Source organism: Pelecanus crispus, chromosome 5 (genome assembly GCF_030463565.1).
Source record: "Pelecanus crispus isolate bPelCri1 chromosome 5, bPelCri1.pri, whole genome shotgun sequence".
Taxonomy (NCBI): domain Eukaryota; kingdom Metazoa; phylum Chordata; class Aves; order Pelecaniformes; family Pelecanidae; genus Pelecanus; species Pelecanus crispus.
This window is the reverse complement of record NC_134647.1, coordinates 22,720,473-22,747,737: the sequence shown is the minus strand read 5'-3', so window position 1 is coordinate 22,747,737 and position 27,265 is coordinate 22,720,473. Positions and strand designations below refer to the sequence as shown.

The following is a 27,265-nucleotide window of genomic DNA, read 5'->3' as shown; positions in this document are numbered from 1 at the left end:
CTCCATGAGAGGATCAATAGTGTGTGTTTAATTCAGTTTAAATGTTAGGTTTCAGTTCTCTATAGACTTAACTTCAATAGTACTACTCTGTGCTTATGGGTAGAGTCATCACCCAAATGATCCATTTGACTTTATCTACAGTAAGTCCAGCTGGATTTCTGCAATGCTGTGCTGAATAACTTACAAAGGATTTGTAGCAAACACGAGATTAGAAATTTTGTCTAGTTAAGGAAAAAAAACCCAAACCAAACTGAAATCCCAGTACTTAATCTTGATTAGCACGCAGTAGACATTTTTATCTCTGAAACAATGACTTTGATAATGACTTTTATTTGATGATTTGCTTTCTGTTGGACCCTCTCCACTACTAGCACGATTTTAGATATAGTAAGTTTAGTTGCCACCCTCTAAAAGTTGTAACTAACTTTCTGCATGACCTTGTTCTTCTGGTAAGTCTGGTAAATACATGTTCTTTAACCAGTGAGATTCATGGTCTTATGTCATAAGTGAATCTCTCCTTGCACGTAATAACACAAAAATAGTAGAAAACAGGACTGAAAGGCACCAGTGACTGCAGCCATATCAATTCTGACAAACGATTATTCCTAAAATCTCTGAGGGATGAAGATTCAACAATTCCTCCATTCAATTTCTGCTGCTGCTTCCCTAACGTTATTCAGTTCAACCTTCAGTCCTTGGGTGGAATTGAAGTCATTATTTCTTCTGAGGCTAAATGATCAAATTCCTTCAACCTTTCTCAGATCAAAATTTCTGGTCATTCTTGCTCAGCTATCTCCACTGAACTATTTCCATCAGGTACACAACCTTCAAGAACAGTAGAACTCAAACCTAAACACAGTTCTCCCGTTCAGCCTGCCCAGGCCTGTTCACTGTCAAAGGGAATTCATGTGTCTTTCAGTCAATACTCTTCTTCATACTTCCAGTCTGGTAATGAGGGTTTTTTTCCCCTCCCTGCCCTTTAGGGGGGAAAAGAAAAGCAAAAGAACAAAAAAAGCAATATTTTGCTCCTTAAATTGCAAACTCTTTGGTGGAGCTTTTGGAATTCAATGTCAATTATATTTGGACAGCAGCTAGCACATTGTCTCAATGATCCCTATTGAAACTCCTGGATGCTGAGTTTAAAAAAAAAAGGGGGGGCATTTTAAAGAAGCTCAAGTTTAGAATCAGAATTCAGACTAATCAAAAAAGCAACCAAAAGTTATCCTCAGAAGCTATTAAAAATTTTGAAGACCGTCTTACTAGGTCACATTGGAAACATTTGTTACCTTTGATTTATAACAAAAGGAAAAATTATACTTCACAACTTTAATATCTTGTTGCCTCCTGTTATACAAAGGGTATTAAGAAAACAGGTGTCTCAGCTTTCCCCAAAGGGTTTCCAAAGTCCATTCCTAGCCCAAATACATGATGATACTTTTTCCTTGAAAGGACTACCTTACTGTTATTATTAATAATAATAAAAGGGAGCATTTAATTAATTCACTGATCCTCACAACATCCATGTTGAAAGTTACTTCTGCCAGACCAGGAGGCAAAATGAGACAGTGGTACAGACAAGACAGAGCTCAGGAGTTATCTTTTCACTATGTCCAGTTAGCACAAACTAATGGAAAGCACAGGAGAGGTTTCTCAAAGCTCTCTGGGTATGCAAACTTTGGAAGCTGCTGTTCAGCCAGATAATGATAGATAAAATTTCTACCCTTCTCTTTTCACTTATCCTGCTCCTTCTTCCCCTGGCAGAGAATAGTTTCTGGAGTTGTAGGGCTACAGTTAATCCTGGTGTTACTGCAGCACCTGCATGCCATTGAAGCAACTGTGCTGCTGTGAAAGATGGCCAGAACTTGGACCTAGGAATTAAATGTTCCTGGAACTAGTTAAAACCTTAGCAATGCAGTAAGGAATAAATACACTGTTACTGTTCTTTTGAAGACTGTTTTAAGGAAACCAAATTTCCAACTTGAGCAAAATTTTTTTTGAGGATTGAAGGAGGGAACGAGTGCAGCAGGACACAATCTGAAAGGGCATTTTTACTTTAATGGTGGCATTCTTCTCCTTACTAAAGGAGATAAATGACTTAAGTCTTTTCTTTGAAGTTATGTGCTTTGACCTAGAACAGAGAGAAGGGCTAATGCTTTTTGAATTAATGAAAATACAGACATTGCTGAAAATAAAGACTTGAAACCATTCTCAATTCTCTCATTAATTTTACCTTCTTTTGTTGTAAGCTTCTGTGAGGCCAGGACTGGCTAGCCCCTATTTAAGAAGCTAAAGGAGAAACCTACCTTCTTTCTTTAGTCTCCTCTTTCACCACACCAACTGCCAGGGATTAAGTCTCACCCCATATGCAGTATAACAGCCATGAGAACTATACTGGCTTTTCCCAACCTGCTGAATCTGAGGCTTTGCTAAAACTTTCAGCATCTTCAGAACTTTGTAAAAAATGACCATTCTACCACCCTTACAGATGTCTGCTTTCACAGTTAGATCTCCCAGATCTGTTTTCAGATCCTGTGCTTCATTTCAAAACAGGTGTCACAGCTATATTCAACTTTCCTGTCTTGAACTCAAGCAAGATGGGGAGCATCTAGCAACGTTCTGAAATGCCGAGTAGCCCATTCACACTAACATATTGACAAAAAGCTCCACCATAATAAAAAGAGCTCTGCAGAGGTGTCATGTTTGTTTTTAGGCAGCACTGTAACTTTTACCTGATATGGATACCCATTCCAGCACTGTCTGGTATTCCAGAGCCAGGGTGTCTGAGAGAGAAAAAAAAGAAAAAAAAAAGGTCTGTACACACCATTTTGGGCAATGTAAGTGTACTTAACAGGAACAACTTAAAATTTCCGATTTTTTATAGAGGCTATGAAAACTGAATACAACAAGGAGATTCCTCAAAGTTTCACAGCATGAATTAGAGCAACCTGCCTGTTCACCGAGATTTTTTGTTGGTGCACCATAATCTTATATGAATAGCTTTTGCAGGAGTGCAGGCTGAACATAATCAGCTTGTGCTCAGGTCTCACATTACCTTCTCAGTAGCATGGGAAGTCTTGGCCCTAGGCTGCTCAAGTATTTTAAAGAATGTCCCTTGCATGTGCTGTTACATATAAGCATCCTTCCATACAGGATTCATCCTTCATACCAGCCACATCAGCTCAAGAGAGCAAATCATACCTTTGCTTTCCTGCCTGAAGACATGACTGTCCAGAGATGACAGATCTTGCTATCACACAGAAAATACCCTGATATCTTAGGGCAACATGAAAGGTACCAGAGCAAATCTACTGTAGCATATATCTACAGACTCTCGCATTGCAAAAAGCTGGGCAAACTAAAAGACTTGGGGACATGCAGATCTGTTATGCTTCCTGTTACTTTGCTGCTTGCACAAGATTTATGTGATTATTTCTCTTTCAATGCCACAAGAGAGCTTTTTGAATCTTTTCTTGTAAGCAGGTTGTTTCTTTCAGAGTTCTCTAGTTTTTACCTCCTTTTCTGTGCAACTAAATAGACTCGAGATGGAAAATACCATATGGGCAAGCTCTTCTACCCAACTTACTCAACCATTAATATTTCCACATTGGGTAACAAGAACATGACCAAATCAACAGCTACCAAGCAGCCACACTTCACTTTTTGTATGTGAGTAGGAACAACTCCCTTCCAATATGCATGTCATGCAAAGCACAGCTGCATCTCAGGTTCTGGCAGCATCTGGACTTTGAGAAGCACATGTCTACAGTACAAGTAACCACCCACTGATTATCTCACTAGAAACATGAAAGAAAACTGTGGATTCAAGATCTTTGTGCAACTCCTTTACATAACCTTAACAGCTCTACATCCAAGTATAAAGGGGGCAGGATATTATTAGTAGGTCTCCTGGATTAAGGCACACATACCCTTACAGCATTAAGTGCTTCCACTAGATTACATTTTTTCAAATAAATCCTCATTGTACGAGAGACAGCATTTTCTTGATTTCCCCATCAGGTGGAGCAGTTCAGCTCAGGCAAAGCGTAACAAAAAACTCATCCAAAATACGAGCGAGTGTCAAACCAAATAAAATGAACACTAAGCAGAACGTTAAAGCCCCGGGTGGAGAATCAGGCTAGTAGAGTCTTTATAAGTAGGAAGGATTTGTACCGTCTCAAAAGACAGGATAAATGCTAGTCAGAATTATAGCCCAATTCCCAACTGATACTTAAGTTCTAATTGTGATTTGTCTTATAAAAGGTCCTTATAGCCTTTGTTGATTAACAACAGTGTAATATGATTACTAAAGGCTCTTCCTAGTTTTTTGAATGTGTTCCTCCCATGGAAAATAAGATAAAATAAAACTTGCACACCAATACCCCCAATGCTCCTGAAATGGAAAGGAGTAATTCTTACAGTAACCTGAGCAGTATACCAACATATAAAGTAACACAGCTCCTAGAGTTTCTGATATGCCTCTCACAAGGATGCTGTAAGAATGATTAAAGGCCATCCAAACTTCTCCTTCTCTCTATTAGGAATAATTATTTCATGCAAGCAATTTTTTTGTTCAAACATCTCCACAGCAGTTACTGTGCTAAGTGAGTTCTCCTCATTTCATGCAACAAAAAAGGTTGGAAACAGCCACAGCCCGTCTGCAAGTGTTAACTAACATACAGAATCTAAAATGGTTCTGTCTGACAGCTGCCTAAATTAGATCCGTCTGAATATTGTAGGATAATTCATAGTTTTAGCCAGGTTTGAAAAGCTGTAACTGTCTTTCATATCAGATTCAACAAGAGATAAGAGATGCTTCCTACCCAATTATTTTGCTACCTAAATTACAGGTGCTAGCAAAAAAAGCACATTTTTCTCTTTCAAATATTATGACATTTTAAGGCTTCTTCAGAGAGATGCCTGCTGTAGGAGCTACAGATACAAAGGTTTACGTGCAGTTAATATGCTGAATGTTAAATAAAATAGGCCTTGCTGAAGGAACCCATAACCACAAAGCCTGAAAGGATACCACAAACTGACAAACAATATAATATATGCATTAAGCCTCAAAGACCAATGCACTGCAGAACATCTGCCTCTTCTGAGCCACATAAGGCTCAGAAAGCCACGCTGCCATCTCAAACAAAATGCTTCTGAGTAGCTGTTTGGAAACCTAATGGATCCTACGTGGGCAACAGTGGCTAAGACAGCAGGGCACCTAGACCACCTTCTTACCCCTCTCCCCTCCCCAGTCTCCCCTCCCTTTGACTTGCCTTGGCATCTCTGAGTTGACTTTAACAGATGCAGCAGCAGGGGACTTTGGTTATGCTTGCCCTGGAGGGTTTTGGGGAAGAGGTAGCACAGCCTTCCCCTCTGACCTCCACAATGAACACAGTCCTAGGCTGAACCTAACTTTTCCATGTAGACCATAGTTATAGTTGGAGCAAGAAGCATCTTGTTGAGTCCTCTGTGAGCCTCACAACTGCAGGATACTCTGTGCAGGCTTCAGCAGGAAGGAGAGAATCCTTACAAAGCCCACACAGTCTGCAGTGTGACACCTAGACACACTGGTGAAGGGTGGATTAATCAGAAGGGACCTAATACTGGCATTCTCAGGGCTCAGCTGAGCCCTGTGTGTGCTCACAGGATACGCCTGTGAACTTCCTCACACCAGGCAAGCTCACCATGGAGGAGAACCCAGCTCTTCCTGAAAAGTCCCATGATGGATGGGGAGAAAACGTCCGTGACTTGGCTTTGCAACAGATCCTTTTTGGATGAACATAAAAAGTGTGCTACTGCTTCCACTGCCTGTTGAATACCCAAATTTCCACTTTACTTCTTGTTCTCGGTATATAAGCTCTGAGGAAGGGAAGAACCTGAGGGGACTGGAGAAGAGAGGAAATGCAAAGATCCTGATAACAAAAAGGCACCCTTAAGCTGGAAACAGAATAGTAAAAACTTCAGTACCAATTATGTCAGGCATAAAGCACCAGCCCTACAATGCTGACACCCTCCTTTACAGAACGTAAAGGAGTTCAGATGGAACCTTAAGCTTTACCACACTTCGGTGCGGTGCCTAATCAGTGCAGTATCAGAGGAGGATGATAAACAGCTGTTGAATCTGCTGTCATTTACAGTATTAAGGAACAAATCTCTATTTTCATCTCCTTATAGGAACATCTGTCAAAAGCTCCATCAAACCTCTGTCCAACTCTGTGATTAAAGGGAGTAATTTTAAAGAACTCCTTCAGAAATAAAACTTCTCTTGAGACAAGGGAATGACTGAGGATTTGGGAAAAAAAAGAACAAATGATCTGAGATGTCTGCACATTTAGCCAGAAGTCTCAGGTTGTTTTGCATCCGCTGTCCCATTCACTTATCCTTAGAGAAAGCTTCTAATTGGGCCCTGGCTTTCAGAAGCCCCAAAGCAATGAAAATCTGCATGTCTTGCTCAAAGTGCTGATAGTACCTAGGATGTAAAAGGTCGGTTTTGATAGTAAATGGAGGGGGAAAAAAAAGTAGTACAATAAAAAACCTTCCATTTGTGTTCTGTTCCCTAGACAGCTGATTTGGCTGAAAGGTAAATATTACCTTATAAATAAAAGGTGTATTTTATCAGGGTAGCAACGGAAGCACCTGATGAAGTATTATTTTAAAATAACAAGGTAAATTTTGGTTCATCATACAGTAATAAAAATAACCAAGAATACTCCTCTCTCATCCATGTGTACCCAGCAGAACCCACTGAGTATAGGAAGCACACAAGGGCCACAGGCTAGGTTCTCAAAGAGAGAGACGAGAGCTGTACATGTCACGAGCCAGTACTTTCCCATACTGTCAGCAAGCCAGCCATCAGATATGTGTGTATCAGGCATGTCATGGGTGTAAGTGAATTCCACTCACATTTTATAGAATCAGTTTGCGTCTTAAATATAAATATATATACACATAGGTCACATAAATTTGCAAAACAACTGCTTTTGGGCAGCTGAAATTACTTCCACAGTTCGCCTCACTGCAAGTTGCTGTATCAGCAACTGTGTCGTTTTTCCTTGTACCCAGCGCAACTAGAAACCCCCATATGCGAGTTGTACCCACAAGCACTGGTGTTGCTTTGCCCTTGGAAGTGTGAGCCTATAGATAACTAAGAGATGTGCAAAAAATGAATACAGTGCTGCTGGCACTCTTTTTTTTTTTTTTTTTTTTTTTTTTGTAGTCCATAAACTTGAAACAAGTAACATATTGAAGAAACACTTCCAGAAGTACATGACTAAGCCTCACGACAGCAAAACCCCAGCTCTCCACAGAGCAGCTTCTGCCCTAGCAGTTTGGAGTATTAGATAGAGCTGTTATGCACCTGATGTACTCTTGACCACATGGGCATGTTTTAACTCCCAAAGGGGTTCTTCCTAAATTCTCAAATAATTAAGAAAAATCTTCTAACTTTTCCAGCAGATAAAGAAATACAATCTGCCTGCTGTTTTTATCAGAATACAGCATGTAAAAATCCAGGAACATGATGACAGAATCCTCACATCTCACAAAAGCCTATTTATGCTCAAAACCACATTTCAAACCAAAATGAGACATCCTCAGTCCAAAAAAAGATTTTAACCAGCACAATACAGAAATCCTGAGCATTCACTGTGTATATGCTCACTACTCTGCAATCTCAAAAGGCCAAGATTTTTCTGGCTTGGTTAATGCGTTTGGATACAGCTTTACATAATTTGTCTTCAACGGCTACAAGCAATATTAAGTGGAACAGAAACTAGCACTATTAATTAAAGTCAAGATAATACATTCTTTTGGCAAAGTTCTACCCACCTCATTTATTTTGAGCTGATAAAGGCAAAGATGTCTCACAGCATTTGTATCTCTACTTTCATCAAGCTAGAGCAAGCCCTTGCTCTTCATGGAAACAAGCGTGACATGGTTTAACCCCTGTCGGCAACTAAGCACCACACAGCCGCTCGCTCACCCTCCCCCCCTACCCTGGTGGGATGGGGGAGAGAACGGGGGAAAAAAAAGTAAAACCCGTGGGTTGAGATAAAGGCATTTTAACAGGACAGCAGAGGAAGAGGAAGTAATAATAATAATGATAAAAGAACATACAAAGCAAGTGATGCACAATGCAACTGCTCACCACCCGCTGACCAATGCCCAGACAGTCCCCGAGCAGCAATCGCTGCCCCCCGGCCAACCCCCCCCCAGTTCATATACTGAGCATGACATCATATGGTATGGAATAGCCCTTTGGCCAGTTTGGGTCAGCTGTCCTGGCTGTGCCCCCTCCCAGCTTCTTGTGCACCTGGCAGAGCACAGGAAGCTGAAAAGTCCTTGACTAGTGTAAGCACTGCTTCAAAACAACTAAAACATCAGTGTGTTATCAACATTATTATCATACTAATTCCAAAACACAGCACTATGCCAGCTACTAGGAAGAAAATTAACTCTATCCCAGCCAAAACCAGAACTAAGTGGTACAACTGAGGCCAGAAGATTTCCTTTTGATTAGTGCTCACTTAGCCCCCCAAAATTCTGTGTGCAATTTGCTTTTACCCTCAGACCTAATGTTTGCTGTCTGATACACACGTATGACATATGACATACACATACTCTTTTCCTCAACAGCAGCTGCCTTCTCCCACCACAGGCAGAACACCATCTCTTGCTCGTGCGGACTGACCACCCCACCATATTCTGAGCTTTACAGCCTATCTACCTAAGAGTGCAATTGTAACAGCAGGGGAGGAGGAGACTACAATCTTTCTGTTGACCGTAAAATATATAAATATTTAACACTTTCCACCTCTTTTTTATGATCCAGGAACTAAAAATTACAGGCTTTTAGTGAACAGCACCTAACATCAGCTGAAGGACAGTGATTCATAACTAACAGTTGTTTTGGGGTGTTGGGTTGTGGGGTGTTTTTTGCATTTGATCTTCTATGTGCTTAAATTAAATAGTATCTCAATGTTCACTTTTTCCCCAATTATGGCTAGGGATTATAGCAATTTTTTCTCTTTCAGTACATTAATAAGCATTCCTCTTGCACATCACTTGGTTGAATAAGCACTCACTTAGAGGGGGATTACTTAAATTGCTTGCTTTCTTTTTCTTTCTGCAACACCTGCATCCTCTTGGCATGGTATGCTGAACGGCTGACATTAGAGATAAAGTCAGATTACCCAGCAGCACAAAAAGCATCCTTCTGTAGTTTCCCATGCCAGAGGCTCTATGTTCTAGTGTAAAAATGACTCCACCCATTTACGGTAAAACCAAGAGATTTTTCAATAAATTAATCTCTGAGGTGCGAATTCCACAGTGACCCTGGGTTTCCTTCCCCATCTTCTTACTCGGCTCAGTGGGGATCAGTCTAAGTGTAGACTACTGCAGCCCTTCTCTCTTAAGAGAGTATATATCCATGAAAACATTGGCTTCTGCATATAATGTACAAACGAATACACTGTTTTTCCTCTTAAGTACAGAAAAACTCCTTGGTATTAATTATTGTAAAACAAGTCAGTTTTGCAAGTCACAGAAAGTGACCTTTCTTTTTTCACAAGTATCAATATTTTGCAGCATTTTTCTGTCCAGCAGAAAGAAAATGAAACTCTTCCTTTTCTTGATTTTTAAAAGAAGATTTATAAAGGAACAACCAGCACATTCTGAGTCAGCTTTTCAAAGTTTCTATCATCTTCCACTAAGTTTGCCTGGCCTCCAAGAACTTCAGATTTATGTCTTGGAAACTTCCTCTGATTACCTAGAAATGTGGTTTTTTTCTTGTTAGCCTACAAAAAATTACCCTGGATAAGACAGGATCTGAACCACGTTAACATCATCCCTTGCTCTTGTTGTATTTGTTTTGCTACTACTTAAGCATTTCTCATACCAAAGTCTCACTGATTTAAAAAAGACATCAGGCAGCTTCCAGTCTCCACTGGCCACCTGTGGCAGGCACTGAGGGCACAACCGGAGCAGCAGACGATGCCAGCAGCACTGGCTGGTATTGTTTATGGCAGGATGAACTGCAGAATGAACTGACTCTCTGCAAGCACCAGTGTTTAGTCACCTAGACATCAAAATTAAGTATACTTCCCCCCTATACTTCCACAAAATCACTAAGTTCTCACAGAACACCATGCTGGGAACAAAGAGAACTCAGCAAAATGACAACATCTGTGGCTACTATTTTGCATCAACTTCTGCGTGTTCTTCCTTCCAGTGACTGGTGATTTGTTTGGAATGCAGTTGCTTCTCACACCAGGAATAGCATTTTCATAAATTCTTCAGAGACCCAAACAGTCATTCATATTTCTTGGCACAGCTGACAATAGTGAAAACAATGTGACACACTGCCAATGAACCTCCTGAGGTTCTCTTCTCATATATTGTGACTAAGCAAGTTGTTACAAGGTTCTGCAGAAGTATTTTTTTCTCTAGAGCTTAGTGCTTTGTGTCTGCAGAAACAAGGTGTTAGGGGGAAAAATGCTTTTGCAATGAAGAGCGCTTAGCCTTTCCTCTAAGCAATCTGCACTGCTGATTTCCAAACATTAATTAAAAATGGTACTTCTACTAATCGGAAACCATAAAATATACGGAAGGACGCATAAAAGGCCAAGATTAACAACAATCACTGGAAGATGCACTTGACATTTCAAATGCAAATGTATGTGTGTGCACAAAAATATTTTTAGAAAAAATATGAATTCAAGTTTGGATTTATTTACATAAAATGATCTCTGGAAAGGCAGAATAAGCTCCATGCACCACATACATCCACTTTTCCCTTTAAAAATATGGTATACAGAGATCTGGTGTTTATGTCTTGTGCTGATAAATGCGTAATTTCAACTTCCAAATCATGTGGAAAATGATGATGGCAAAAGGAACAGATAATCCTAGAGAATCTGGGAGGGTCCTAATACTGAGGTATCTCATACATTGAACAGAAGTGAAGAACACTCCAGCTGGAGAAGCTGGCCCCTGCAGCATCTCCTCCCCCTGCTCTGACTGGCCACCACCCTTACCAGGCCCAGCCATCAAAATATTTGCTCTCATGTGCATACCTTCTTCCTCTGACACTTCCCCTGCTAGTTGCTTTGTAGTAAGCAAAACTTTTTAAAACTTTTGCCTTCATGTGTAATAGTAACATTTTCAAGGACTGTTTTGTCATGAGCAAGCTGGGCAGCCAGTGGTTCTATGACAGTTTAGAGCAGCTGAAGGTCTGTATAAATATTGTAGAAGTCAGGCTAAGTTGAATGAAATGAAAATTCCCATTCATTTGTGGATAACAGGTTTCCCAGCGACACTACTCAATATATCTTGTAGCCGCTCTATCTGCAGAGTAAGAAGAGTGCATAAAAAGTAGTGGACGCATTCAGCCAAGCACACCAGATGCCTGATAACGCTTTGGTGAACCAAAGCAGCTGTAAACCCCTTAGTTCTACAGCTGCCTTGTATCTTTTGATCACAGAGCCAGGCCACACCAGTTAGCCTAGAATTTGCATCTAAGAGAATATTTATAAATTTATTATATTAAAACAGACAACACACAACTGTAGGTCTGGAATTAGCTTGTAAAGAGAGAGTGCCGAGGTTTACACTTGGAAAACCATACCTTGGTAGGAGGGTGACCTGTATAAAATTATACCTGTAAGAGACCAGCAAAAATCCCAAGAGCAAATTATTAAAAAAATTAAATAGGGCAGTTGACGCCTGGTAGATCACCGCAGAGCTGCGTGATTTCAGAGTACTACTCATTTTCCTACAGGATGCAGCTTCAACAAAGCTCCAGGGTTTCCAGCACTCTGTGCTCTGATGCTCTGGTTACTCAAAGGCATACAGGAAAGTGGTTAATAATTAAACTCATAATTATGTATCTACTTCCTGTAATTACAGCTTCTATCTGTGGCTGCTCTGCCAGAAAACTGCATCTGTCTGACTTTGGCCAGCCACTGACTTCCATGCCGTGTGCTGATGGGAAGTGTTTACCATGTCCTTCATTGTGCTCCTGATGCTGACTTTTGGAAATCCCCAGGGAGCTGCTTTCCTTTGCAGGATTCACCATGTGCCATAAGGGCTTGCTTCATAGACATATAACATGCTCCATCACTGCATGCAGCCCACAAAGGGAGACAGAGTCAATTTTTAATAGTAACAAAACAACAACTAAGTGAGCACCGAGGTACAATTTCACGCACAAAACCAGATGTTTAAGACTGTGGTCTTTGTGAACCTACACTGCCTACTGGAAAAAAGTTGTACAGAGAAAAAACAAACAAAAGCCCCCTTGACAGAAGACCTGACAGCTTCTCAACAGAGACACCACCAAGTCCCACCTGATGACCGAGGGAGCAGAGTCCCTTCCGGACAGGTTGCTGGAACAGGTGGGCCGAAAGCACCCCATCGCCAGCCACACCAGTAGATAGGGACCCATTTCCAAGCACTTCAGTCACTGGGCACAGCTAAAATGAGGCATAACCCCAAGCAACGAGTAAGGACAGACTGAAGTAGCCTCCTCCCCTCCCACTCCTGCAACTGTTGCGTGTTTCTGACGTTAGTGCATAGGTACTGCATAAGGGCAATTCACCCGTGGCGCTGCAGGTGTCTTTACCACTGAACTACTTCTTGGTGTATTTAATAATGCCACAGGTACTAAGTACTGCCTGGAAATAGCCCAGTAAGAAAATCTCTCTCATATTGTATTTTCCTCTAACAGAATGAGAGCAGGGGGAAATGTTAATTAATTTTAATATAAAACCACAGTTTGCAAGGAATTCTTTCCTGCTCAGATCTGAGTCAGTGGCCATGATAACATCTACTTCACTAGAGCACAGGAAGACAGCCAAAATAATCTCCTAAACCTTTAAAAATGTCTAAGCCTACATAAAATTTTACATCCGTTTCCTCTTTGTTTTTCACCTTCCGCTCCCACTGAGGAAGTGCACAGATACAAACCTTTTGTTGTTTCCATTTGTCATTCTCCCAGTGGATCTATTCAGATCTATTCAACTGATCTATTAAAACAACTAGCAATAAGAGTGGCTGGTAGAGATGAGAGCGGAGAAACTATGCTTATGTTTTATAACTGCTAAATTTATATAATGTTTTAGTATAAACCCATAAACAGTAAATTTTGGGCACAGCAAAAACCTGGAGTAACTGGGCAAGAGCAGGCACTTTGCTCTCCCTCAGTTTCTTGAGCCTACAAATCTTGGGGATGGGACGGGACAATAACAAACAAAAACCAAAAATCCTTGGTGAAATTCCTTAAGTCACATGTGAGATAACAGCAGTTAAAAACCAGAAGCAAACCTCTGAATTAGAGTTGCTCTTAAAGTAGTATTTCCCCATGCCAACTTTTGTCATTGTTCAATAGCCAGTAGCTGAGACCATCAATAGGCAGGAGAAATGAGAAAGCTCCAAAAGGTGTAGCGTGGTAACACTGGAAGGGAATATAATATGAAAAAAAAAAGCTCATCCATAATATATTTATTTAACTGGCAAGCTTCTTTCCCCTACTCCTTTAAGGGTAGAGTGAAGCAGCTTTATGACTCGAAGCCCTTATAGTGTAAAAATACGTATTGTTCTAAAGGTTATACTAGCTTAAATGAGGATACAGCTATCCTGCTCCAAGCCACTGCCTCAATAGTGAGTTCAACTCAATAATGGTAACTCAAAGCACCAGTCAGATTATTAATAACCTGCTTCTATATCCAAATGTGTACTCTTTGCTCAGGTTTAATTAGCTGTGGAAAATAGGACTGCTTCATTCATCTGAACAGCAAAACATGAAAAGCTCCTGCCAACAAAGAAATACTGTGCTAAATACTTTGCTACAGGTATGAATGAGCCACTGTAGTTTCCAGATGAATTAAAACTATTTTTATAATAAAATGGCCCAAATAAAACACTTTGGGAAGTATTTCCTCTAGATCTGCCATTTTTATGCATAGAACACTGAAAAATTTCTATCTTTCAGAAAGCTAGGCTGCCAAGAAGATGAATACTGTGCTGAAGTCAAAATTGGCAACCAGTCCACAGGTGGACACAAGGTCTGGCGGCCCCTATTTCACCGGCCAGAACAACAGTGTAATGTACAAGTAGTAAAGATGCTGTGTATGGCTCTGTGCCAGCTTAACTCTCCAAATTGCTGATTACAGAGCATTTACTTACTACTCTGATGTTATTAAACACCCTCAGCTTGATTCCAAGCAGATAAAATGAAATTCAATTCTATATATTTTTTTTAAATTAGTGCGTTGTTTTTCTTCCCCATGCTTATGTCAAATTTGTCCCCATTGTCTGCATTTGAATGTCCTGTTGCCATCAGTGTCCTATTACTGAATTAGGAACATCACCGATATTCTCCTTTTGCTTGCTTCTTTCAAAAACCTTCTGTTTCCTTTCAGTCACAAAAAAATTCTGCCAGCTGGCTTAGCTTTGGCCTCTTTTGCCTGATCCAGTTATTATCTTAACTTCAAACAGCTTACAGAATAAATTATTTCCTATCCTGACTGGCCTTCTCTTACGAATCCTCATTGTCCAAAATGCATTCATTTTCCTTGTTGATGTACACTGAAGTGTTAGAGTCATTTAAAATTAAGTTTCTCCAGTGACTTTGATCTTTCTAACAGCATGACTCATGACTTATATCTCAGATATCCAAAGCACTCTATTAATCTCTCCTAAATGCCCTCAACAATTTTTATGCCCTTTTGAAGAGATATCTGAAACAAATCCCTTTTGCATTAGATGGGATCTAACTTTGGTCTTACTAGAAACCTTTTTCACTCATGATGCTTATTTAAAAATGTAATACGGCATTTCCCCTTTTTCACAACAGCATCCTTCAGGAGACTCTGGCATGAGTGCTCTTTCCTGCTCGCACAGTGAATTAGAAATTGTTTTATTTAGCACCTAATGCTCAGCCCTACTTTCACGGAAGGGAATAAGAGTATGATTGGATCTTAACATCCACAATTATTTTAGCTTAACAATTTTCATCACTTACAGATACTCCGCAATTTGTTTTCCGATTAAAAAAAAAGTCATCAAGAAAAACAGAGAGTCCAAATCAATTTTACAGCAAGTACAATCTGCCAAAGGCAGGCTTCATTTCCTCCCTGAGTGGCATACGTATCGCATTATCCCTCTGTTAATAGCACAGTAAAATATCAAATATCAGTATTGTGTTAAAAGGGCTCCAGAGTGGCCTCTGACATTCTTCATTTAAATTAGAGTATTTATCCAGTATCGGGCAGATAAGCTCACTGAAAAAAAGTAATCACAAGGTTTCAGTAATAGATAATATAACAACCTTTCAGGTACAACATGGGAAGGAAATACCACAACAGATGCAGACTAGACTAGAAAAAGTGCCCAACTGAATGCCTGCTTCAAATAATTCAAGAATGAAGGAGACAGAAGACAGCAGCAAGGGCTCTGGAGGCAAACATCCGCTTCTAGCTCCTGCCATATTATTGTTTTCTAGAGACAGTTCTGGTTTAAATCAAGGTGGTAGTTATTTCACAAACTCATGCTTTGGTATCTCAGCATTAAAACCAGAAAAAATTAGCCTGGTTTAAGTAGTCTTATTCTAAGAATCAGATGGTCAGGTGTATTCCAAACAGTGGTGTGAATATTTCCGAGATGCTGTGTTTCTTGTACAATACTGTTCTGCAAAATATCCAGAAGTGTTAGTTTCATGAAAAAGTAGATGTAGCAGGTATGGCAAGAGGACATGAAAATGATAAATGAAATACTGACTGTTCTGATGCAGCTCATTTTTTTCTGCTCAAGATGACGTAAGCAACATGCAACGAGTTCTGCGAATAGCCTTCCAATAGCTGAGAAACTTTTACAACAGAATCAAGTCTGGTCTACCACTAGAAAGACTGAAAACTGTCTAGGGCATTGGACATTTTCAATACAGCAATTTATTTTTCAGTTTGGCAGCTGCTGGTGTTTTGCAGTACATTTTTTTAAACACAGTTTAGATCTACTAAAATTGATTCCTACCCATGATGAATCTTTACAGTAAAATGAATCCAAAAAGTTAAAAAAGCCACAGCTACCAATTTCTGCCTTGGGGAACTCTGCTATTACAGGTGATCTTTGGTGTAGGATAGCTTCCAGCAGGAGGAGTTGTTGTCAGTACTTTAAGCATGAATTATGTCCTCGTATGATTCCCAGACAATAGTGAGGAAAAACAAATTTATTCTTTATTTCTAATGACAGTAGTGGCCAAGAGACCACATGAAGGATGTTCTCTATGCACTGCAGAAGACTTCTGTGAAGAATTTGAAACTATTAATTTCTGCATTCAAACTTTTTTATATCCTCCAGAACAATATTATTAATACGCTACCTAAAATCCCATTTAAACTGCAGCATGACCTTTGTTTTGAAATTATGGAAATTTCATGATCCTGAGCCAAATGAAAATCCAGAATTCCAAATTAAAGCACTTGACACCTCTATCTGTTGGTTTCAGAAATCGCGTGTTGCTCAGGAATCAGTAGCAAGGGATCAGTCCAGCTGGAGCAGAGTGGAAGACCCTATACACGAATCCTGTGAGAGTGATCTCAAAGTCCAAGGCCTTTTATTCAACAAGATGTTTCTGAGCTATCATACTTGTAAAACACAGGGCTTTTAAGGAAGCACAATATCAGCACTATATACTGGTTGGTTATACTTATATATGCCCTAAGAACATACACTTATATTTATTTATCTGGAACCTAATTTGCAACAATGCATGAGCCCCAGAGCAGAACATTTACAGCCCAGTGACTACAGATTTCATTTCAAACAGGATAATTTTCAAAATTATTTCCCATTTAATTCTTCATTTCTCAATCCAACACCAGCTAAAAGAGTAACACAAGCTTGTTTGAAAGCACAGTCAGGGATCTTCTCTATTAGCAGCTTCATTCCACTGCAGACCTTGCAGTATCATGACTTAGAGTGCACAGTCACCACAAATACGGCACAGCCTCCCAAGTAAGTAAAGCAGTTAAAATGTCAACTGTGAAACTTGTCATCAAGCTAGAAAGAATCCTTTTGAGCAATATCTATACAGAATCAGTGACATTAGGAAAAGAAAACCATTCACAGTCATGCTCCGCATGAGTATCTGAACAGCTCTTTGCAGACGCAGTCACCTTTGCTACGCCACAACTGCTCTCATGAAACCAGCAGGATGACTTCAAAAGCATTCTTAAAAATCATGGTTCAATAAAACATTGCAACCAGCATGAGGCTTTTGAAAAGGCTTCCATGTGTATCTCCTATAGTGTGATTATAGTGAAGAGCTGCTGGACAACTGAGAAAGACCAGCTGGCTTCAAAGCAGCTGCACCCTGGCTTGCTTCCCCAGCACCTCCAGAGCTGACTGATCACAATCCTGGCTGCCCTCTGCCTTACTGAACTGCCAGGCGACAGGGCATGGTATCAGTAAGGCAGAGTCAGGAGCACCCCGTTCTCACTAGTGCTTTGGAAACTGCAATGTACAAAGATGGAACTCCTTATTTATTCTGTCCTGCCTTCAGCTGGGATAGAGTTAATTTTCTTCATAGTAGCTGGCATAATGCTGTGTTTTGGATTTAGTATGAGAATAATGCTGATAACACACCGATGGTTTAGTTGTTGCTAAGTAGTGCTTACACTAGTCAAGGACTTTTCAGCTTCCCATGCTCTGCCAGGGCTATTCCATACCATATGACGTCATGCTCAGTATATAAACTGGGGGGAGTTGGCCAGGGGGCAGCGATCACTGCTTGGGGACTGGCTGGGTATCAGTTGGTGGGTCGTGAGTGGTTGTATCACTTGTTTTTCCTGGGTTTTGTTTTTCTCTCTCCCTTGTTGTTCTTTTCATTACATCATCATCATTATTATTATATTTAAATTATTACACTGTTCTTATCTCAACCCATGAGTTTTTCTTACTTTTGCTCTTCTGATTCTCTCCCCCATCCCATCAGGGGAGGGAGGGTGAGCGAGCGGCTGTGTGGTACTTGGTTGCCAACTAGGGCTAAACCATAACAATTCTCTTCATGTTTTAGAGAACTGACAGGAACAAGTAACTCCAGAAAGATAAAACAACCTGATGCACATCTGCTGAACCACGATTGATCCTGAGAGCTAAATCAAGGTCATTGTCATCTGTTTCTTTGGGAAGACGTGTTGATACTGGATAAAATGATCGCGGTAAAAAGATGGCAACAAGAGAGGAATGAAACAAGGTGGCCTTTCTGTAGTCCACAGGAACGGGTCAAACCTGCAGACTTACAGGATTCCCAAATCCACTCCCCAAAATAATAAAGTCAGTTTAAGAAGTGGGGAGAAGCAAGTGAAGTGTAGTGATCTGACAAAGAAAGAGAAAAGTAGAAAATATTGACATAAGAGGTAGCTGAGGACTATATGGGAAAGGAAAGACTATAGAGGATTATATAAAATTTAGTTTCTCCCCAGAATGGTGCTGCCACTCCCAGTGCCAACAGGACCTGGGCTGCACAAAACAGAAGAACTGACCACAGGGAAATGGGCCACTCTGACAAACCAGCTTTTCCAAGAGAACTGCGAGGATAAAGCTGTACCTCCTCCCAACTACTCATCTTCAGGTAATCCATGAGATTTCCATGGCCAGTCTTGAGATAGAGAGGCCAGAAAACAAATGCTGTACAGCAGGTAGAAAACTACCAGTGATCTCACTCGTGTCAGGCTTTCCAAGGTCAGGTCATTCTTTGGAAGGCTACGCAAACCAGGTCAGGAAAAAAGAGAAACAAACAAGTAACCAACCAGACCTGTACCCTCCATTGCTCCATGGAGATAAAACTCAGCTCTGAGGGGAACAGTTAAGAAAAAATAGCACCAGTGTCAAAAAAGCCTCATGTACAGCTGTGAAATTAGAACCTTCTTTGTTTATTAGACCAAGTAACTTGTGACTGAATTAAGCTGCTTTATTGAGTCAGTGAAGGGAAGTGTTTATAATGTATACTGAACATCCCACAAGCCTGCTGAGACCCTATATGGCTGAGAAAGAAACAGGTGAACAGCGTACAGTGAAATATGTCTTTCGTAACAGAGAAAACATATACTTGCTCTTTAAAATAATAAGAGTGACTCAATTCAACCTTAGTTTTCCAGCACTGGAGATAACTTTGGGATAATACCAGCAGTGTGTGGTTTTCATCCAAGGGAAGAAGGTTAAATGGTATATATGCACACAGAAGCGTTGTAGTGATTTTACACTAATAGTAACTCCTCACTTTTCTGGAAGCATGAGAGCTATAATATTACTTTGGCCAAAAGAAGAGTGACTGCCTCTTGGAGGTCCTTCAAATCATCACACCATGACTAACCAGAGCAAACAGAGTGACAGCAGTTGCATTTTATTAGGTCCTGAACCTGACTAAAATAAGTCATCACAAACTTATAAGCTTAGTGACTAGAAACTGAGGGACACATTTCTTTTAAGAACGAAGTGTATGCTAGTGTTTCCAAAATTGTTTTATTTAACAGCTAAAATAAATGGAGATGTATTTGACGACATCTGAACCTGTGATTGCATCCAGAACAGACCTCAGGATGTTCTGAGGAAAACTGAAGATGAAGTATTAGTCATAGAAGAGATGCAAGACACAGCATACAGTGAAGTTATTAAATAGTTTAATACCAAAATAGCTGCAAAATTGAAAGAAAGATAAATAGCTGGAAACTTCCAAAAACAGAATGGCAAATGAGACACCACTCCGGGTAAACATCCCATGTTCCTGTGTCCCAGTCTTATCTCCCACAGGGGTATGAACTCACAATCTTTATCGCGGTGATGCCTGTTTCCCCAAATATAACAATTCTATGAAGTTGCTGTGCATATCAACAACTATTTACCTCCTCTAACGTTAAAAGTCTCAATAATCAAGAGATACAGGTGAACTGTAATACAGAAACAACGTCAAAAACCAGTCGCCACACCATGAAGCGTCAAGTTCTTTGTTTGTATTTCAAATGAAGGTGGTCTGACCTTAGGCTCTAAAGTTCTTGACTACAAGTAATCCAAAATGGCATTTACAAATGCTGTACTACTCTCCTGGGGTTGTAACATCTGCATGTACCGCTGTTGCTATTTTATTCCAAAAAGAGGCAAAGAACATGCCAACTCAGCTGAGCCGCAGAACGAAGCACCCTCACTCCCAAAGAAGCATGAGGAAGCCAGGTTCTCTCTAAGCGTGCATAGAAACTGTAGGCCACTAACAGAGCATCTCCTGCTGTCACACAGTAATTGGCTAGCTCAGCGGTTAGTGCACACCCGAGGATAAGCACTTCATTTTCTTCTTTTGAAACATCCTGTAGTTTCAAGAAAGAGGAGCTTTCCTAACAGCAGAAGTGGAGCTCTATCTGTTGGGTTTTTTTTTCCTCCATACTATACCGCTATTTTTCTAGCTGCCTTCCATACGTTTATGTCACATGAGTAGGTTTTTGGAGTCAAATTTACACTTCAATATGGCTTTTCTGTTGTTTTGCGATCTATCTGCACCACTAGCAGTTGCAATTATGTGGCAGACAGTTCTGTTGTAGGGGATGACTCCTTAGGAAGGGAGATGCAGAACTGACAATCAGCTGCATACATACAGAAGCTTGTCGCACCTTGCATTTTTTAAACACAGCCACAGCATCCTCGCATCATCAGCCTTACTTCAACACTAAAGTTGAAAAAGAGCAAGTCAAAAGTTATTTGTTTATCCAGGCAGATGGTCCTTTTCCCAGTAGGACACCTACATGCAACTTCAGGTTCCCAAGTCTCAATATAGACTTCACAGGATTCTTACTGCAGGGAATTCATGCTCTTTCTGAGTTTGTAATTCTCATGGGCAATTAAAGGAAGGAAACTGAACGTGAAAAGTCACCATATGTCACCTGGAAGCTTTGCTTCCAGATGTTTGTAAAGGTTTTTCATTCTACCGCATTATACAGATACTGCTTAGCACCAAGGATCAGCAAGCGATAAGCCAGTCCTGAATTCCTCACTGTTCCTTTATCACCAAAGCTAATGCTAATTTTTCCATTTAATGGGAGCACAATCAGACCATTAACTCCTAATGAGCCAAGCCACCATTGATTTAATTGCAAATATTACTGAAGAAAACAAAAACGTTATCTTGTTCCTGTCTTAGTGATAAGCAAAGCAGTCAGTTTAATGTCACTGGAACTTAATGTCTTGTAGGCATCAATACTGGTGTGGTGCTCTGCAAGGAACTGTTTTGTAGACATGCAAATGAAACAAATGGCAGTGCTGAAAAATCTCAGCTGCAGTCAGAGAGGGGAAGAATTTGCATATACATGATCAGAGTGGAAATACAGTAGGTTAGTTATCTTTTATGCTTCAAATCTTAGTGATTTATAAAGATACAAAGAATGCTGTAGTGTATTTACTACCAGGGTAAAGGAACATGCTTCTGGGCATGCAGGTTATTACGCCAACTCCTAGGAAGACCTAGGACCATATCATATTTTCATAATCATACTTCATACTGATGATGGCATTTGAGGCCAAATACCTCTGTGTAAGAGTCAATGCCATTACAGCACAGATTGACTTGAACATAGGTCTTCTGAGCTACTAACTAGTGCTATCTCGTCATGCATTATCTATGAAGATGAAAATCTTTCCAACACTACTAGGGTTCTGGTACCGCCCCCCCAGGAATGCTAGCTTTGTATTAGATAGTTTCCTATCATTGTCTTTACTCTGGATTACTGTTAGGCTAACAAAAATGTACAACTGAAAGTGTTAAGTTAGAGAGGTCTTTAAGAAGCAGCAAAAATTTATAAGGAACTGTGGCAGATTCACCCGCCCTGACAAAGACGGGGCCTTTGTTACTTTTTGCACCCTTACTGCCCTGTTGTGGCTGTTGCCCTGCACACAGTTGCTGGTAGATAGAGCCCAGTAGGAACAGGACATAACCATATATGACCACAGGTCAGACTTGACTAGGGTATAAACAGAGTCCTGCTGGGGGGACCTCCTCGGAGCAGCGGGTCTGCCGTCAGGGACTCTCCCTGGGCCAGGAAGCTGCCCAAGGTAAATCCTCAAGGTTGAGAGCCCTCGCCTTATCAGGTCAATGACTGCGTGTTTTGAGTCACCATTCTGAAGCTTAAGAATTCTTAAGTCAGCTGTGTAGTGTTAAATTCCTGTTGTCATCCTGAACCTGTGGTTTACTAATGTTTGTCAGAGTACCAAACATTTTTGATTAGAATAAATATTATTTTTGGTTACATCACCCACCTAATTTGACTTTGTGCACCTCCGTGACATTAAATTGGCGCGGTCAGCAGGATGTCAAGAGGAATTATTACGGAGGCACAGCTGTACCCCTTCTCCCCCAGGTATACAATGGGCAAAGGAGAAGTGGTTCAACCCGGAGGTGGTCATAAAAAGGATAGCGCAATACCATAATGCTGCTTCAGGATCAGATCAACAAAATGACGAAAGCGGCGAGAGACTCAGAGGCATCTGATAAAGACCAGGCCTTTGTTACTTTTTGCGCCCTTACTGCCCTATCGTGGCTGTTGCCCCGCACACAGTTGCCAGTAGATAGAGCCCTCAGCCAGTAGGAGCAGGACATGACCAATATTTTTGATTAGAATAAGTATTATTTTTGGTTACATTGCCCGCCTAATTTGACTTTGTGCACCTCCACAACAGGAACATTTAAAAAAGAAACCACAACCAAGGAAACAATTTCATCTTTGAGATGCTTTGATATTGAAATGTCATTAATTACTTCACTAGTTACAGACAATGACAGCAAAACCCCTAATAAAATTAAACCTTGCAGCTCTGTAATATTCATTTACTTTGATGCAAAGGAGAGTAAAAAAAAAAGGCTGAAGGTACACAGGACCTGGGGAAGGGAGGAATGTCTGATATGATAATTAAATAGTAATAACTCTGTGGTAAAAATTTTACTGAAATCTGTTGGTCTCGTATGCATACCTATTAAGACACAGTTTGTAGGTGATGCAATGGTTTGGCTGAGTATCTGGAAGGCTGTGAGCTATTCCTCTGTGTGTGGTCTATTTGTAAGAAAGCAACTGTCTTGCCTCTCTACTCTCTTACCAAAGACTTAATTCTCTCACTTCACTGTAACTCTTGAAAGGAGCACATATTTCTTTGATATTGCAAACGTTTGTAAGACATACCAATCACACAGCAGCACGCTGCAGTTAAAATTACCTCCTGACTGAAGAAGGCAGACACCAATGGTAGAAGTTGCACTTTTACTGTTTCTTTAGGCACAAGAAAAGGGAAGCAATGAAAGCAATTGGATATGGTGTATGCCATCAACAGTGCACATTGTAAGAAAGAAGTTCATTCATACAATGTCACTTCATGAGTGACATGTTATCACAACAAAGGCAAAGTTGACAACACACGCCCATTTGAGTTAGGAGGCAGTGAGGACAAGACAAGTACAAACTCCATAAAGGTCTCCTGCTTTGAGAGTTCTGTGGTGGAGTTGGCAGGAGGCAGGGGAGAGTGCTGTGAAGCAGCTGTTGTATGATCCAGAGGCTGTGGAAAGCAGATGTCCATATGCATAGAGGGAGGGAGAGGGGGTGGAAGCACGAGCTTTTGTGCATTTTACATTGCTAAAAAACATCCTATACAGTATCAGCGCCTGATCATGGTACCATCACGTACAACAAACAGCCACATGCAGGACACCCTACTGCCAATCCTTTGCCTTCCCAACCTAAAGAATTTTCCTCAGTTCATGGTGAACTTTATTCAGCAAAACGGCCCAATCTAAGTGTCCTGCAGACACCACTAAGACAAAAACTTATTTAAAACATATAGATTGATAGGTTCTGTTGCAACAGAGCAAATTTTGAAGACAAAGCTTTATGTCAGGCATTCTTTCCCTGTGAATTGAGATTTTTTGAAAATACTGTTCAACATAGGTAAGATTTTTTTTTTACATTATTTATGACTTAAAAGCATACATCTGTAACTGGAAAAAGACAAAACCCAAGAGAACAGTTTGATAAGAGACACAGCTTTCAGTGAGAAGAAAGTTTTTACATCTCCAGTGACATACTCAGCAATTATAGCATGGCAAAAGAATTAATATATCATATCACGTGCAGTTGTTACTACAAAGATTTACATGTTGCTTTATTGGGTGCAGAAATTTCTTTTGTCTAGATCAGCCATTAACTGCAGTCATGGACACTAACAAAGACAAGCTTGCCACAGCATTTTAGAGAGAGCTACGATTGCTCCAAATGACAGCTGTATTAGCTTTCATGTGCTTCTGTAGGGAAGTGACAGTCAAAGCTGAAACCCCAGGCCTCTTTCTCCTTGCAAGCAAATGTAAAACTTTAATGCAGTTGGTTACTACCATTCTAAAAATAAATTAACATCAGCATGTGTGCCACACTGACAGTATCACACTTTCAGAACTACAACAGAGTTGATAAGTCTGCTAACCAATTACTGCTTATTAAGCTTGAGCACATCTTCCCAAAAAGCCAGATAAGCTTGTCAGCTCTACAGAGCCACCAAAGACATAATGACATTCTTTGCAAGAATGGTGGTTTGCCAGAGTATCCTGGTTAGATCTTCCTCCGGTGGTTTGGTGGGCACAAGGAAACAGAGACATCTACCCTTCTGCTGATACGGCACTGATGCAGTAATATTGCTTTATGCAGCAAATAGGGAAGGTGACAGTAGAAGACAAAGCAGCAATGATTCATGTGCTTTGGGCATTACGAGAAAGGTGTTTTCAGAAAGAATCCAAAAGGTGAAATTCACCTCTAGGCAAAGGGCCAGCACAAAGCAAAGGACCTCAAAACTAGCTCAAAGTGGTTGCTTAAGTAATTGACGGGCTCCATGCCAGTCTTGTAGGTAAAGATGAATTTCATCCTCAAACTAAGGAAGGAACATTTAAGAGATCCAAATGTGAACAAAACCCCTATCAGGTCAACAACATATGCAACAAAACAAAGGAGTGGCAGGTTGCAAGGAGACTAAGTCGAGTTGTGAGGGAAGGACAATAATATAGAAGTCAGATATTTTGTTGCCTGGCAATTCAAGAGCCAAGAAAGAAACTATAAAAGAAGCAATGCATTGGGCATAGTGTTTTAGGGAGAGCCTTTTCTACAATTGAGTTGGTTCACTTTTCTAAAGGGAGTACCTCGTGAGAATAAAAGTCATGAGACCAACTAATAAGGAGCACTTCCCCTCAAGATGGCAAAAGCAGCTTTCTCAAATCAGGGATCTTAACTATCCAGAAATGGACAAACCAACCAACCTTGAATGATTCTGTTCATTTGAAAAGCATCAAAATGCAGTGTCCCTTTTAAAAATATGTTCTTATCACATTCAGATGTTTGAAAGACATACTGTATCAAAATGTCTTATCCAACTATCCAAAATTATGTATTAACTAAGCATTAGCTTAGGTTTTAAAGTCAAAATGAATACTTCCAATGTGGTGCTATGCTGGTGGCACATTCCATTCTTCAAAACAGGAACGTCTGGAGTATTTACTCTTTCTCACCCTCTGCCAGTAAGGCGGCACGTGTTGCTGTGACAGAACTGCACCCGTCAGGACTGCTGTTGCACCTGGGCTCACTCACCATGCTTATCAGTCTTCTGGACTAGGTATCTTAGGATGGTCTTAAGCAGACCTTGTTATTTGAAAAGATGCAGATCTCTACTGTAGCATTAGCACAGCAAGATACCACTGACTATGAAATTAACTTTCTCTCCAGGCAAAACGGCTTTTTAAAGGAAAGATCTTTCTATCAAATTTGTAAGAGAATTTATTATGCTAAACTTTTTTCACTAGCTTCCTAAGGAAGCAATTAAGTTTCTTTGCAATTATTCCATTAAGGAAACCAAGACAAATTAAAAAGGATTATCCACTTCGGTACTGTAGCGAAGCTCTGAAAGAAGTGTCTCCCTCCAGATTTTGGGGTCTGGATTTTATTCCTTGCAAACCCAGATTTACCCCCTAAGTGGACCCGGCAAAATCTTTGGTGTTTGATGAACAGCAAAAAGCCTGTACTTTCTTTTAGTTACACAATGTTACTAGGAAGGTGGTGTAAATAAAAATACAATCACAATAATAATTTTGTTAATTTACATACATTCCCACTTGAAAGACCTGAGTATATGAAGCAGAACACTAGAATAATGACTATAGCACAAAATGTTGCCAGACTTATTTACAACACTGTGTAAAAATGAGTAATTAAAAATACATACACAATTACATAATGAACAGTTTCTCTTTGTAAAAATTAAACATCTTGGAAGTTAAAATCAGAGCAAAATTACACAGCTGGTCCTTGTTAAGCTTGTTAAGCAAGCAATGGTATACCTCGTTCAAACAACCATGATATGTCAGCCAGCCCTTCTCAAACTGCAATGACAGGCTGAACTGGGAGGAAGACATCCTACACTTCACATGTCAACTCAGTCTTTAGAAACAGCTCACAATGGCTTGTAATGAAGCATGCATTTACTGTATTCTTCTTAGTCTTTAGAAAAGCTGGTGTTCAGAGTTTTTCCTAGAACAGACACTTTCTTTGTGCTGAGAGAGATTCACTGTATTAATAATAGGTATGCTTTCTAGTAGTGATTTTGTGATACTTGCTAATCGTAATTTTTGTGGTATTTGTGGTAATCTGTAATAAAGTAGAGCAATTCAGAGGATAAAGCCTCTGTGTCCTTGTATATTACAGAATCCTATGAACCCATGGTTGCAATCTCTCCTCACCCACATGCTGAGTAACCTTTTAGGTTGTGACAACTGCTTATTAAAACTATTCTTGTATTTCATACCACAGACATGTACGAAATCGAAGGCAGAAAACAGACTATCAGATCATGACCATGCAGCATGTTGAGGGATGAAGTACACACAAAGTAGAATAGTATAGAATAGAATCATTAAGGTTGGAAAAGACCTCTAAGATCACCTAGTCCAACCGTCAACCCAACACCACCATGCCTACTAAACCATGTCCCCAGGTGCCACATTTTTTTAACACCTCCAGGGACGGTGACTCCACCACCTCTCTGGGCACCCTGTTCCCATGCTTGACCACTCTTTCAGTAAACAAACTTTTCCTAAGATCTAAACCTTCCCTGACGCAACTTGAGGCCACTTCCTCTCATCTTATCACTAGCTACTTGGGAGAAGAGCCCAACACCCACCTCACTACAACCTCCTTTCAGGTAGTTGTAGAGA

At 40.3% G+C, this 27,265-nt stretch overlaps 1 protein-coding gene across 3 annotated transcripts in view; it reads right to left on the bottom strand.

Moving 5' to 3' along the window:
- Window positions 1–27,265, bottom strand: part of CERS6 (ceramide synthase 6) — a 134,206-nt gene that overhangs the window by 34,386 nt on the left and 72,555 nt on the right. For all 3 annotated transcript variants that reach the window (XM_075710924.1, XM_075710923.1, XM_075710925.1), the window contains exon 5: window positions 2,730–2,780. In XM_075710924.1, the coding sequence (XP_075567039.1) occupies window positions 2,730–2,780 (51 nt within the window). The remainder of the gene's footprint in view (window positions 1–2,729; window positions 2,781–27,265) is intronic.